This window comes from Melanostigma gelatinosum, assembly GCF_949748355.1.
Source record: "Melanostigma gelatinosum genome assembly, chromosome: 20".
NCBI classification, from domain to species: domain Eukaryota; kingdom Metazoa; phylum Chordata; class Actinopteri; order Perciformes; family Zoarcidae; genus Melanostigma; species Melanostigma gelatinosum.
In genome coordinates, this window is record NC_136653.1 from 12221155 (window position 1) to 12235993 (window position 14839).

The 14839-nt window shown below is 43.3% G+C and overlaps 1 protein-coding gene across 2 annotated transcripts in view; it reads right to left on the reverse strand.

Moving 5' to 3' along the window:
* The window catches only part of sema5a (sema domain, seven thrombospondin repeats (type 1 and type 1-like), transmembrane domain (TM) and short cytoplasmic domain, (semaphorin) 5A), a 102605-nt gene that overhangs the window by 71454 nt on the left and 16312 nt on the right, over positions 1-14839 (reverse strand). For both annotated transcript variants that reach the window (XM_079292088.1, XM_079292089.1), the window contains exon 2: positions 3487-3699. In XM_079292088.1, the coding sequence (XP_079148214.1) occupies positions 3487-3634 (148 nt within the window). In that variant the 5' untranslated portion in view covers positions 3635-3699. The remainder of the gene's footprint in view (positions 1-3486; positions 3700-14839) is intronic.

Below are 14839 nucleotides of genomic sequence, written 5' to 3' on the forward strand. Positions count from 1 at the left end.
TAAAAGCCTTCAAGCTTTCACCCAGGAGCGCTTGTTAAATGCAACACTTTATTAATACAGCATACGTATCTCAGGGGCCTTGAGCTACAACAACACTACAAATGTTAGGTCAGAAAAAAAAATTGGAAAAAAACCCTGTTCTTTACCAAGAATATAGAGATAGTCTTTCAACACCCCTCCTGAAATAATTCTATAAATTACACACATTTACATTGGAGCTCTGTTGAAGCTATATTCAGACCCGTTTTCACGAAGGCGTAGCGAGTGTACATGTTGTATAAACCTCCTGAACGTAGCTGCGGAGCTGTACAGTGTACTTTCTTTCTGAAACCCCACATTTCTAAAACCGCCATACGAAGCAGAAAGTGTTTTTTAGACCATAGCGTCCACTTTACAGGTCTGTCAGCCAAGTGTTGTGCCAAGTCAGAAAACCACCATTCCCAGTGGGGTCAAAAAACCCATGTGAGGCACGCCCTTCCACAGTCAGGCCACAATCACACTGAGAGAAAGAAATGCTGTCACTGGAACACGTTCAGACGGATCCTTGAACTTGGCTTCTCTGGTCACAACCACAAAAAGTATATTGGACATACGTTTGGAGATATTGTTGAAGATTTTTTTTTTTTTTTTTTTACCAGCAAGGTGAACAAACAGCAAGGAATTAGCTGCAGACCCAGTCCAAGAGTTTAAAAAAACCAAAAGCAGAAAATCACCTACTCTACTGTCAGCCCAACATTGGATATAAAAAGACTGCTTTTCTATCACATGCCAGAAGAGATTCATCTGACTGGCGTTGATTAATCCATTTCATTCAAGTCATTGTTTTACCTCTAAAACGTGAAAATATGTGAGTCCAACGTGATGTTGTCAAATTGCTTGTTTTGTTCCAAAAAAATGTTTTCCTTTCAAAGGAATAAGATCGTTTCCTGGTGAGAATATGATGAGAAGATTGATACCGCTCTCCCCCACAGCAAGTCATTTAACTTTAGACGAGAAAGCAAAGTGTTTTCACCAAAATATGAAACCAACATTTCTTTCATCAACTGCACGTCCTTTGCGATAAGACTCAAAGCAGATCTCTAAGACGTCTCAGAGGAAAAGTTCCGCCTGAGCAGAGCCGGCATGTTGTGATCCACAGGGGCATATGTAATGTGTTTGTAGTCCTCCCAACTTGGCTGAAGAGGATCCATGGCAGACTCGCTCTACACATTCTCAACAACCTGGGATTACACGACATTACACGGAGCACAATGACACACAAAGGATAGAAGGATGACAGGTTGAACGAGAGGTTTCTTTTCCCTCACACACCGTCTGTTTATGTCTGTACGTATGCGTGCATATGTGTCTGCGGTTATTGCTAAAAAGCTCGGGCTGTAATTTGGCGGTGTGGATACTGATTTTCGAACAATGAGATGTGTTTGAACAGCACAAAAGACTGTCATCAGGCCATGAAATGAAAGTCATGAAAAAACCTGAGCTTGAATATAACGGAGAAGGCAAAGATGAATGGATACCTTCACGAGACCACGGGAATACGCAGCTGCTCTGCAAAAGGTGCTGATTCTTAACATATAGTGGGAATAAATAAGATTGGAATGTAAGTAAACAAAGCATAAAGATAAAACCGGCATTGAAAGGGAAACTTTCTGTTCTTTGTCCCCTCATGAAAGCATAAAAAAGAAGGAGAAAAAAACCCTCCACATGGAACGTCTGTGGAGCTTTAGAGCTTTGAAACCAGGGCAACAAAGCTGATGTGTAGGCAAGTCAACCAGCTTGTGCGCTCAGAAACTTCGGCTGAACTTTGAGGGGTCAACGACATTAACAAGCCAATGAAATGTACATGCACACTGTGCACGTGTAAGCATGCAATTTAATTATTTGAACAATAGTTCCACCTTTTAACGAACCTTCTGAATGCATGTGTGGGACTGAGTAGGTTTCCCATATAGCCTTATTGGAAAAAGAAGCTAAGCGGTACTATATTTCACAGTACTATATTCACCATTATATAATACTGTATGTCTCCAATGAAGCCTCAGATCGTCCCTGCAGTAGGAAACCACTGTATCATCACAGCTGGTCATTCAGACACGGACCCATAGACGGTGAAGCCTCTGAGTTACTCTCACGTTCTATTCTCTTCTTCTGTACAGTCGGCTTTGTCTTAGTGAACCATGTCTGATTGCTCGCTGAAATGTCAACCCTTTTCATGAACGCTGCTATATTTCAACCACAGCATTAGGCCACCGGAGCTTAATGGGCCATTCTTGTACATTAGAGAACACAAACGCGTCGACCATGCTGTGTGATCCCCCCCTGAATGCAAAAAGCACGAGGCAGGAACGTATTATGTTTGCTGGGCAGTTAGTCATCATCATTGCACTCAATTGGCACAGAGGGAAGAGTGCCACCTCAGCTGACAATGAACGGACAAAGACGGAGAAGAAAGACGCTGAGAGAGAAAGGGTTGCAGAGGAAGAGTCCTCGCGTCTGTGCTGGGCGGCGTTACTGAACACGAGGCATGCATGTGGGTCTGTGGACACACTCGGTGACCATGGTCTGCTAGTTCATTTCAATTTAGACAGAATCTTATGTGATTATCTGACTGGGCTGAAACTGCTGGACTGAAAACAGCTCAATGACATTCTGCTGCGTCGCACAGGGCAGGCAGAACTGCATTGATCGCTTCTGGCGCTTTCTTTTGACCAAGTTTCACATCATTTCATTACAGTTTAGCTGCTCAATAGCAATGTGAGATAAAGGGGGAGGACGATGAAATCTGATGCGGAACATGCTGTACCTAAAAACTGCAGAGCCATGTAGTCGAGGCATACGAGGAAGGTTGTGTCTGCTTTTGTGTCTCGAGGGAAGGATGCAAAGAGGAAAGGGAGGCATCAGATGTAGTTCGTTGGCAAAGTAAGCTGACGTAAAGTGGTTTGAAAACACAGTCTCCGGCTTACTTTCCGATTTTTTTTTTGGTCAGTCTAATGTGCCATCCGGGGCGGGGGAAGGGAGGAGGGGAATTTTCGAGAAATAAGAGCCTTTTGCCGGGCAGTTGATGAGTTGAGATACATTTATTTGGTGGAGCAAACTGTACCAGCGTTGTGCCGGCGAGACATTACAAGAGTCCAAGTTACTCGATCCTTACAACTACGGTATCTGTGGTCATGCAAAGAAGGTCAAACACCGTGACAAAAAGTTGACCTGTATTTTTGATCAGTCCGACACGAGTCAACACGTCTATTGCAGCCACAGACGCTGCCAGTGTTTTGGTTTAACGAGTGACCATGTTAACGAGTGACCCTCGGCTGAATGCGTTCGTCGTTGCTCCGCAGTGAACTGAAAACATGAACAGAATATATGCGTCTTCGACGGTGAGAAACAAAAGTAGGGAGAAAGCATAATTAGAACATTATAACAGTTTAATTGCATAGAGTTCACATAATTATGGCGTCTCCCTGCTGTGTGCGTGTGCATGTTTACCTGAGTGTGGGATGAGTGGGTGCTCTGTCTTGTGACAGGGAGATTCAGGCAGCAGCACCGGCCCTCTCCTACTGGCCACGCCTGCGGGCCACAGGACCAGCATGCACTGCAGCAGTAGCAGTGCATGCTGGGTAACAGGACGTCCCATGGGGGCCTGGACTTGGCTCACTTTTACTCAGGCCTCAGGGGCCAAGAAGCATTGGAGAGACACACCTGAAAGGACAGAAAGAAACAGATTGAGGTTTAAACAAAGACTTATTTCACATTCGCCTTAATCAAAGCGCTGAAAAGCTTGATACGGTATAGCACTTCGCTACAAGCACAGTGGATTCACGCCAAGGGAGGGAGGTGCAAAGAGGAGAAAGTGTGACTGATCGGGGGATGGGGGGGGGGTTGCTGAGTAAATCCAGCCAGTGTGCTTCACACCTCTGACATGCAGTGCATAAATCAGACATGGCTCTGCGTTACCTCAAACACCTCATGTGCGTGCGTCTGTGTGCTCTAATATCGGAAATGATGTGCGATTTGTGTGCATGTCTTTGTTTCCACTGCAGAGGAGCTGTTAATAGTGAACGCCAGCAATGGTTCAATGTGCGTGTGTGCATGAGTTTTTTATTATTAGGAGTCTGTTTGTGTGAATACGTGTGAAGGATATATGTACGGAGCTGCAGTGCGCAGCACTCCTTGCGGGTCAATTGACTCCTATAGCTGCTGTAAATCAGATGTTTGTATTCACAACCAAGCACTCAAATTGCTGGATGTGATTATTGTATAATGCTTACTGCAGATTTGTGTTTCCCACAAAAGTCATTCCCTGCAAGAACAACAAAGCCGTTTCCACAACTCAATTGTTCCTGATTTCTTTTCCATGTGGGGGTGAATTGATGAGCGTTCTAGACCGTCTACATCATTACTTGTTAATCATTTATGTGATGCTATTACCAGAAATGATTCATGCCGTGCGCAAGAAAGGAATAAGCCCCCCCGCATGACTGTAAACCACGGGTTGAGCAGCGTGTGTGGTGGAGCGAGTGAAGGAGCTGAAGCAAGCCTTTGCTTTGCTTCAGTTTTCATAACAGACAAATGTATTCTGCAGTCGAACCTGTGGAGCATTTACTGTCTTGTTGCATGTGAAATAGGATTTTCATCTGTTGTCCAGTCAGCGGGGGGGGGGGGGGATTGTGCTTTGTAGAGCAAGAACAGAACAATCCTCCCTCCATGACAGAGTGGATTTAGTGTGAATGGTGGGTTGCAAATAAGCAAAAACTATTCATACCTTGTTTGTTTTGAGAAGGCAACATGTAATAGGAAGACAAAACATCAAAGAAAAAAATTGAACTGAGCCAAATAAGGCAAACCTCTCCCTCTGAAGTATGAATCGCCCTTAGTGCAGGGAAGCTTTGTGTGGCTATTGGGTAAAACATACAGTAGGGCACCTTCTCTACACCTGCTTCCACATGAAAGCCCTCATGCTGTGAGTGTGGTGGTTTTATTTCATTTTCCCCATGGCTGGAAAGTTAACTCTGCCCTCAGTGTTCAAGAATAGGATCCATGACCTCGGGGCCGATATAGAATTCATTCAAAGTCCAGTGCATAAATGCACAGGTAGCGGGGGAGATGCGGTTTGCCTTCACCCACAGAAGTAATGTAAAACACCTGTCATCCATGGCGGGGGCCAGTCAGTGGCAGCCAGTCAGTGAGAGCATTTAGCTGACCATTTTGTATTATCAGTCTCTTTGTCACTCATGCGTTCTCCTGGTTGTACTGATTCATGGGGTGTTTTCAAACCCTTTCAGTTGTAGTTGTTTCATTTAATATTCAAATGTGCTTAAAATTTATAAAAACAAAAGCGCCACCAAAGCACCTTGAGGTCAAACAAATGCATATTAATACATTTACCTCGGTACAAAACACTTGCAAAGCAAATCTTTGAATATTATAAATCGTGCAGTGTTTCCGTCAATGTTTGCCAGATTGTTTTCTTCTTCCTAACCTTTGTTGGCGCATTGCTACACCTCTTCGTGCAGAGAAGGAATAGCTTGAAGACGTCAACAAGAATGTGTGTGGCGACCCAATCACAAGGAAATAGGAGTGGAACAGTACCTATATTTAATTAATGAATAAATGTGCAAAAAATCAAGAAATATGATAATAATTTATGATACAATCCAATGTATGTCCAATAGGTTTTTTTTTCTGTTGCATGATTAATATCAGACTCAGAATGTCAGTAAACCCTTGTTGTTGTTACCTCCCTTTTTACATCTGGATTCAATGAATCTCACTCCCATCTCTCTATTGGCATGGAGTAATGAAAACCTGTCAATGCATGGTGAAACAATTAGGAACTGTGAAATCTAAGATACTGTAAATGTTCATCAGCTATAAATAAAAAAATATGCATATGCCACTTTAAAGACCTGATTTATGCCCACACATGCATTTGCATCGTGTCTTTTAAGTACCAGAGCACAGACAGACAGCCGTAACTTGATTTAATACCAAGCCATTGTATTGTTTCATTCCCCCTAAAGTGATCTCAGGTGGATCCTATTTTGTCTTTAACTCACCACAAGCCACCGACTGGTCCTGTGGGAGAAAACTGGAAGGGCTTTCTGTGCTGTTCAGTGGTCTAAACTCTAAATCATCTCCAGGGCATTAGTACAAGCCTCCTCCACCGCCTCCTCCTCCTCCTCCTCATCCTTTTCCTACTTCTTTCTCTCTTGTGTCTCTTTCACACCTCTACAAACAAGGACACAGAAAAACACACGTACAGTGCCAGTGCATTTAGACACATGCACACACTCTGAAATCACCCTGGGACCCGGTGATGGATAACACACCGGTGCACTTAGCAGAGAGATTCCTAGCCATACAAAAAGATGAAACATGTTGTAGACGACGTTGTCATTTGAAATGCATGTGGAGGACAAATAAGACAGTACAATACAGTATTCCTGCCAGGATAGTGTAAAGAGAAGACGAGAAGACACAGATCAGTGTGAGCTGCAACACAAGTCCACCATCTAAAGTGCACGCTTTAATACCCTCATTTATTGGCTTCATCGGGGGGACATCCGAGATATTAGTTATTCATTTCACTCTCAGAACCATACACTACATTGCCACAAATAGAAGACTGACAAAATTCAGTATCCATAAAATCTTGATGATAACCCTAACCTGTTTATAAGAAAATATACAACCTCAACAGATTTCTGCGATTGGTTAAGGCTAGAAAGAAGATCATAGATCATGTGATTAAATAATAATGTGACACTGTGACGTAACTCGCGCAAATGAATAACAACCGTCCTTACCAGTCTTTCTTGCGCAGTGTCGCTTCATGAGTGTAAAGTCAGTGTAATGTAAAGTCAGTCAACAATCACTTTTGGTTTCACACGGGACACAAATAGCGATCTCCTGTGAGAAAGTCCTTTCTTAGTTTGACCCATCCTAAATGGCAGCATTTTCTTTTCAGTGACTGCGCTGCTCATGATCTCTATACTAACTCTCACACCCGTTCATTAAAAATGCTCATTGTGTAAATCCTCACGTGCAAATTGCTTGAGGCAACCGCCAAACATGTCAAGCAGAAATGCTTTTATGAGTTTCAGTAATTCAAAAATAATTGACGAACGAATGACAAATGATTCTTGCATAATATTAGCATCCACACATTTTCATCACAATTGATGAAATTATTACGATTGTTATTATTCTTGTTTTTACGGCAATTAGAATCCGCTGAATAATTGTGCGGCTTGTTCAATCATGGTGGTGTAATGTCCCCTCAAAACTCACAATTAAAGACAGCGTAGTATATGTCCAACTCACAAAAAAGTAGACGAAGAATAATGCAGAGGTAAAGTCTACTTGCAGTAAAATGTTTTTTATGATAATAAATAATGAATAATGGATTGGCTCAGATAATTAATCGCTGTTTGCTGCATAGCTTTGGAAAGTTATATAATAGCACGTTCACCTGCGTATGGACAGTATTACACACACACACACACACACGCGCACACACACGCACACACACACGCACACACCCATACATCTGCATTTTGCATTACAGAAGTTGAAGTGTCAGCTAACTAATCAATTGAAGTCTTCCTGCGGTAACGAGTGGAGAGAGGATCATATTAACACTGCTATTGATTTTGTCTGAAGGGGACTTCATGATTGTCAAATTACACTGTACATCATGAATACGCTCCCTAATAAAAGCCGACTATAGATCCATCACACACACGCAAGCTCACATACAAGCATGTTTGTCAAATGTGAGTGGTGCAGTGATGATCCATCTGTCCAAACACAGTCAGAGGGTGAGTGTGGGGTCACAACACAGTGCTGATATATGCCTCTCTCTCTCTCTCTCTCTCTCTCTCTCTCTCTCTCTCTCTCTCTCTCTCTCTCTCTCGCTCTCTCTCTCTCTCTCTCTCTCTCTCTCTCTCTCTCTCTCTCTCTCTCTCTCTCTCTCTCTCACAAACAGGGCACATCAGTAGAAATCCACCCAGACTTTGCTTTAGAACAGAGCACACAAAGACACCACAGAGCTGCTTCATAAAGCTCTATGTTTGTCAGACAGAGCGCTTATGTGTGTGTGTGTGCGTGTGTGTGCTTCGATGTGATTGACTGGGTGTTTGTCTGTTTCTCACTCTGTCTATCAAACGAGTTATTGCCAGTTTTTGTTTGTTGTTCTGAGTCTTTGTCTGCCAATCGGTATCTGGTCTAAAACACAAGACGCCAAAATCACAAAGCACACACAGAAATGACGACGATGTTTGCTCTTTACTTTGCTGTCTGACTGGTTGAAAAGGACAGCTGATTCGTTTATGATTGAACTACGTTATGGATTGATAAAAGAATAAAATGATGGCCATGAAGTCTGCCCACAACTTACCAACTGGCTGACTGAGTAACCCGACAAACTAGATGACCGACTGACTGTCAGGCTGTCGGACTGACAAACGATCTGACAAAGTGACGGAGAGACTGACGAGGCGCCTGAATGAGCGATTGACTGATGCCCAAAACACAACATGATTGACAAACCAAGTAGTCGACGGACTTTTCATCTTTTCTGGCTGCTGCGAGGATTTTCTTTCACTGACATCTCTCGGATTTCTTCTTCTATCGTTATCAATCCCATGCCCCCCCCTTTCTGTTTCTACCTGTCATTGACCTTTTCCCTCGCTATTCATGCTCTCAGTCCACCGGGTGTCTCGCGGGCTCGGCGGAGGATGACAGAGGGAATGACGGAGTGATGATATTGCCGCACAGCAGGGCCCTTTCTGCTTCGCGACCCCCGGATCAGGGGGCAGGTTAATTCCGTGCGAAGAGATGCTTGTGTCTCTCCAAGAGTGAGATTGAAAAGCTCACTTGGATCAGATGGCTTGTTTGTTTCAAAAGCTTATCTGTGGTGCACAGTATTGCTTTTGATGCGCAAAATCAAATGTGCACATGTGCATTTTATCGTTTCAGTCTTTCACATTCATTGTCTTTCTCTGTAAAACACACACACACACACACACACACACACACCTGAGTAGAAAGCTCTCCCAGTTTTCTCTCCAGCTCAGAATGCATTTCACTCTTCAGCTTCCTACTTTGAACCAATATTTCTCTGCATTTGGATCAAATCAGTAATTCTGCTTGCACGTGTGTGTGAGCATGCTATTGTCAGCTGTGACAGTGTGTAGCTGGAATTGTTTTCAATTGTAAGTGTGTGTGTGTGTGTGTGTGTCATCATGGCAAAATATGGTTCTGGAGACACCTACTATGAGAACTACCATAACAGCAGTTGTGTGTACTTTGCCAGGTGTTTGTATGTTTGTGGATAGATTTTGTTAACACCATCGAAGGTGGGTGTGGTCCCCAAACTTTACGCCCCAGGCCCGATTTGGCTTCATCACTCTTTGGGCATCATCAGATATGAGTCAGATATGTTCCACAAATAACTGTCACAATGATGCTCCGAGATTGAAATCTGTTGTTAGTTTAATTGCTGCAGATGATCTGGAAAACAGAGCTAAGACTTGGACGTGATAGCGCTGATGAAACACAGGTGCTGGGGCAGAACTTGGACTGAAACATCGCAGGTACTCAACGAAGTTCAAAGTTTCTTCCACAAAACTTCTGCTTAAACTTTTTCACAGTACTAAACAGTCTTTAAAACAATGTCACCTCCTCTGCTCCTGATTAATGGTTGCACAACACCTCTCTGGTATTTTTTTGTTTTCTATTTTTGGTTCATGCTGAAAAACACAATGAAACTTAAACAAAGTCTGTGTACTGTACTGAGGTGAAAGGCTTTTTTGACTGGCCTGACCACAACCATAGCTTTGGTCCAGCTAAATCTGGGATGTATATCACTCACATTTACACACACACACACACACACACACACACACACACACACACACACACTGACTCTCACTGACTTGTTCAAAAACACACCCAGCAATTTCTTCCTGAGTCCCACCCAAACTCTCCAGAGCTTCCCAAATCCTGCTGTTATTTTTACTCAACCGGCACATCTCCAGACGAGGAAAAGGCTTTAAACAACATGCAATATGTGGCAAGAATAGTGACATCATGCCTGAAAAGAGACAAACATCCGTGTGAAAGCTCTCACGCGCCACTAGGCACCAGAGTACCATCATGACGTGGCCCAATCGTTGCTGCCTCTTTGATTGCTGGAGGTATTGTAGTTCAATGTGACCTGTGACTTAAAACCTTTGCAGAGCTCTCGGCTGAATGGCCTTTGAAAAGAGAGCACGGCTTTTAAAACTGTTCGCTTTAACATTTAGGTCAAGGGAAGGCAGAGTCAGGACTTGTGGCCGACTTCATAATTACAGAGAATTAATCATTTCTGACGTTAGTTGGTTTCTTCTCTGCTTCGGACATGGGTACTATGAAAATAGATAACTGAGTATTCATTTGTATTCATTTCTCCTCGGAACTCTTCTTCAAGGAAAGGTTTGACATTTTGGGAAATTTACGTACTCATTCGCTTTCATGCTGAGAGTTATTAACAGGGAGAAAGAGCGAGCCAGGCTCTGTCCAAAGGTAACAAAACCCAACAGCACTTTTATAGCTAGCCTGATCCCATGGGAAGCAAATAAATAGCACGACATTTAAAGGACATTCCGCGTGTCATAATTATGTGCTGTAGGCTTTTTGCATGTCATTTTACACCACATGGTTGACATGAAATAGCTGCAGCGAGGATTTGGTAAGAAACAAAACATGGATGGGCTTAAAATAAGTTCGTAAACACGTAAAACGTAAACGACGCAACAGAAGAAAACATAACCCAACTCCACTTTGTGACATGAACACCGGTCTCTAACACCAGTCTCCTGGTTGAATAAAGACTCTGTGTTTGTTTGACCCGTCCACCTCCCCTAACACCCGCCCACCATACGAGGTCTGTCTTTTCTTTGAGTGAAGCATATTCACGCGTATGCGTTTATGCAGTCAATACATGGCTCAATATGAATGTCTTACAAATTGTCAGCCTGGGATGCTAAAGCTCACCAATCAACACATAATAGATCATTTGTTTCATTCGTACAAAAACGGAAGTGTGAAAACAACAAATCGCGTAACTCTCTGGTGTCCTGGCTGGTTGCCTGGTTCCTGTTCAGAGCCAAGAAAAAGCCTGATACATAACACCCTGTAAAACTGTGAATTGTGGTTTTTAGCAATAAAACAAAGGCAACGCAACATGTTAATTGCTGTTCATTGTTTGTCTTTATGCTAAGCTAAGTTAGCCCACTTCAGGCCGAAGCCTTATTTAGAGTTTCCAAAATGTCAAACCTTGCTCACAAGAAAAAGACCCTGAAGAAGCTCAAAAATGAAATAAGGCCACATGCAGCATAGACCGAGGAATGCATCAGCTTCATCGGGCTCTGCGGACGGCACGCACCCTGAACAGTATGGCACAAGCCCTCTTTCTACCTCTACAGCCAGGCTGCTGTTCTGAGAGATGTCTGCATAACACAGTGACAACTTGTGAAGAAATCCAGTGGCGGACGCAGGCACCGATCGACTGTTGAGACGGCGGCTCTGACACACAGCCCGGACCCTCCGGCTACTGTCTGAGCCGCTCTCAGTGTCAAGAAAGCGCTGTTCACAGGGAGCAAATTGTCACACCAACCTTGCAGCTCTGGAGAGGATTAAATGTCAGAGAAGAAACCGAGAGTCTGTCACCCATGTCCCAAAACTACATCTCGCTGAGAGTTAATATTTCCATGACCTCATGGACTAAAAACGCACCTCTCTGACAGGAAAGCAAGTGTTAGGTTGCCAGCTCCCTTTTACAAAGATTCAGGGTACGTCTTCGATGCTAATGTCATCGATGACGTCATGTCATTTTCTCAATGCTTAACTGCTTGAGTAATGCATTGGCATCAAAGATGTCTTGCACTTCAAAGCCTTTGTTGTCGGTGCGGTGTATCACAGCAGCGCCGACACACATGAGAGGAGCGGTGTCATCTGCCGCCTGATCAAGGCACCGGTGCGAGAATGGCCACAACGCCTGAAGACGTTCAACAAAAACAACTCGCCACACATGCAGGAAATACAAATGTTAAACTCATGCGGCGAAGGGTGGGGTGGGGGGGGCATAAAGCCCACCACTGAGGGATGTTGACGTTTTTTAAAGCTTTAATTACATGCTTGGTTAACGGGTAGTCGACTGTCTCACCGGGCACAAAATGACGCTATCACAGTCTACAGCTGTGCACAGACTTGCCATTCACACAAACACATCTGCCCTCTGCACCTCCGAGGTGAAGAAGCAAAGTGATTGCTGCTCTGCCAATATCAAGGGCGACGACTAACTGCAGCACCAGCTCACAGATCTGTCCTTTCAAAAGGGCAGACGCGCCTCACACAACAACGAAATGCTACCTTGATGCTAACCACACTCTAAATGAGAAGAAAATTACGCTCATCCAAGGGTAAATTCCTTTCATTTGGTTGAGAATGTGAAATCAGTGATGGGAGACTTTTTTTTGGGTTCAGCACAGAATACTGCCGTTTTGAATCATACCATTACTAATATGATAATCAATCATATCAGCTTTAGCGGTGACAGGATATGACTGGGGGAATGATGGATGAAATCTCATACGGATAGATTCTGCTGCGAGGGAGGTCGAGTGTCTTCGGTTATATTTGCTGTAAATGTACAAAGCGTTGAACTGTGTGTACTGTTGGTGGGTGTTCTATAGCAGAGGTGAAGGGTTTAACAGTCCATGTACTCAATGTGAGGCTTTATATTTGCACTCCACCACATATCAGAGGTATTGTACTTGTTACTCGTTTGTAATACAGACCTGTTACTTTGATGCAGCTATCATTTTATAATAACAATGAAACTTCACAATACACTGTAGATCGGAATGAAACTAGAAAGTGTGGTGTATGTAAGTGCTATAGTGAAGTGGAGATTTCTAATTCAGGGTCTGGGAGTAACCTCATTTCGACAAAACGGCCTTTATATAAACATTTTGCAAGACACTACAGGGGAAATGGGTGAGATATCACCATGTAACTTCCCTCGCTGATTACTTATTTTAAGAGAATTCTTCAAGTTTTCTGAAATGTTACGCTAAAATCTGCAAATGAGGCATTATCTAATGCTAACTTCAATTTTGTGTATTTTGTACACGTCGTGTCTATTTCTTTCCCATTCTTAAGTGTATAACACTCGTGGATTGTACGTTATGGAGAAATTAGGTCAGCTGCAATATGATCTATCTTTAACTTTACAAAACTGTTTCAGCTGCCTGGCTAGATCTCTTTAAGTGAACTTTAGGGCCTTATCTTCTTTCTTTTAAATCTGGTCCGTCACTGTCATGAGTCCCAATTGGTCAAACCCGAAGGGAGACAGTGGACTTCAATCAATCTTTCCACATGTTTTTTGCAATCAACATCACCAAGATAACAAGCCGAACAGGCTGCCAACTCCTACAGCTCAGTAATTATATGCCTAAAAAACAACAACCACCTCGTTGGCCAACAAAACAAAAAAACATCGACACTTATACTTCAACACACATGAAGGACCTACAGATGGGGAGGGAGCCATAAGGAAGCTGCCTTGAGATGAGTCGTCTTACAGTATCTGAAGAAATGTGGCAGGAGGGATAGTAAATTAGCTCTTGGCTCCACTGGAACCAATTAATTACCCGAGTGTGGGCATGTGTGCATGTCTGTTGAGTGCCTGGCCTAAGTTGTTAATTTGCCCCATTAACGCCAGAGACAGGCACAATAGCAGAAAGTTATAGCTTTAATGAGAGGGAGGAATGGGTTTGGTTAACAGCAGCTGTTTTAACACCAGAAAGGATGCTGCAGAAGTGGTCTTTGTGTGTTTGTGTGCGTGTGCGTGCTTGCCTGAAGTCTGTCTTCCCGAACATGTCTCCCAAGGGGAAACTGGAACAACGGAGACGGAGCCCTCAGGCATCCGATGTGATCGTGTCTCTGCTAGACCAAGCAAACAGATGTAGGACGATCTATCTCTCTCTGTCTGGCCTCCATCTTTGTTTCTGCCTCTCTTTTCTTTTTCCGTGTGCTAGTGTGGAGTCTGAAGGATTGCGTTTCAGCGAGAGTTAAATGGACTAGTCCACTCTGGCAGTTAGCGTCCTCAAAAATAGAGACACCTGAGACTTGAAGTCACTCTCAGATCCAACCTACACACCTTAGCCCCAAGCAACTCGTGTCTCTGGATCTATTAGGGCCACGAAAGGCCCAAAACCTCAAATACGGAGTTTATTAGTTCAGTGATTCTTCTTCTACCTCCTCATTTCTGCTCACTTCTACTGGAGCAGGGCCTAAGGGGAAAGGCTTTAATTGGGCATTTGGTTCCAAAGTTGGAGTCCAGAAGAAGACTTTATTAGTCAGTGGTACAATTAGGATGCACTGGATTTGAAACATATTGATTCTGCATTCATATACACCGTATGTTAAATGCACTGTGCATACATCGTGCACAGCAACAGGACTTATTGCAAGCAACTGCGCATTAAGAAATATGTGTCGTGACAACATTGAACCGAAAGTTAACTACTTCTAAGTGCTTTGTTCAAAGATGATTCATATTTTTGTCCAGATTTTCGACACGAACAGAAATCTTCAGGTTTTAGATAAGCAGTGTAAATATAATCATTCCACTGTAGAGGTGTAACGGTACGCGTATTCGTATTGAACCGTTCGGTACGAGGCTCACCGTTCGGTACGCATGACGAACCGAATACGTTTGGAAAAACAAAAAAAAACTTTATTTAACCAGGTAGTCCCATTGAGATTAAAAATCTCTTTTGCAAGATGTAAG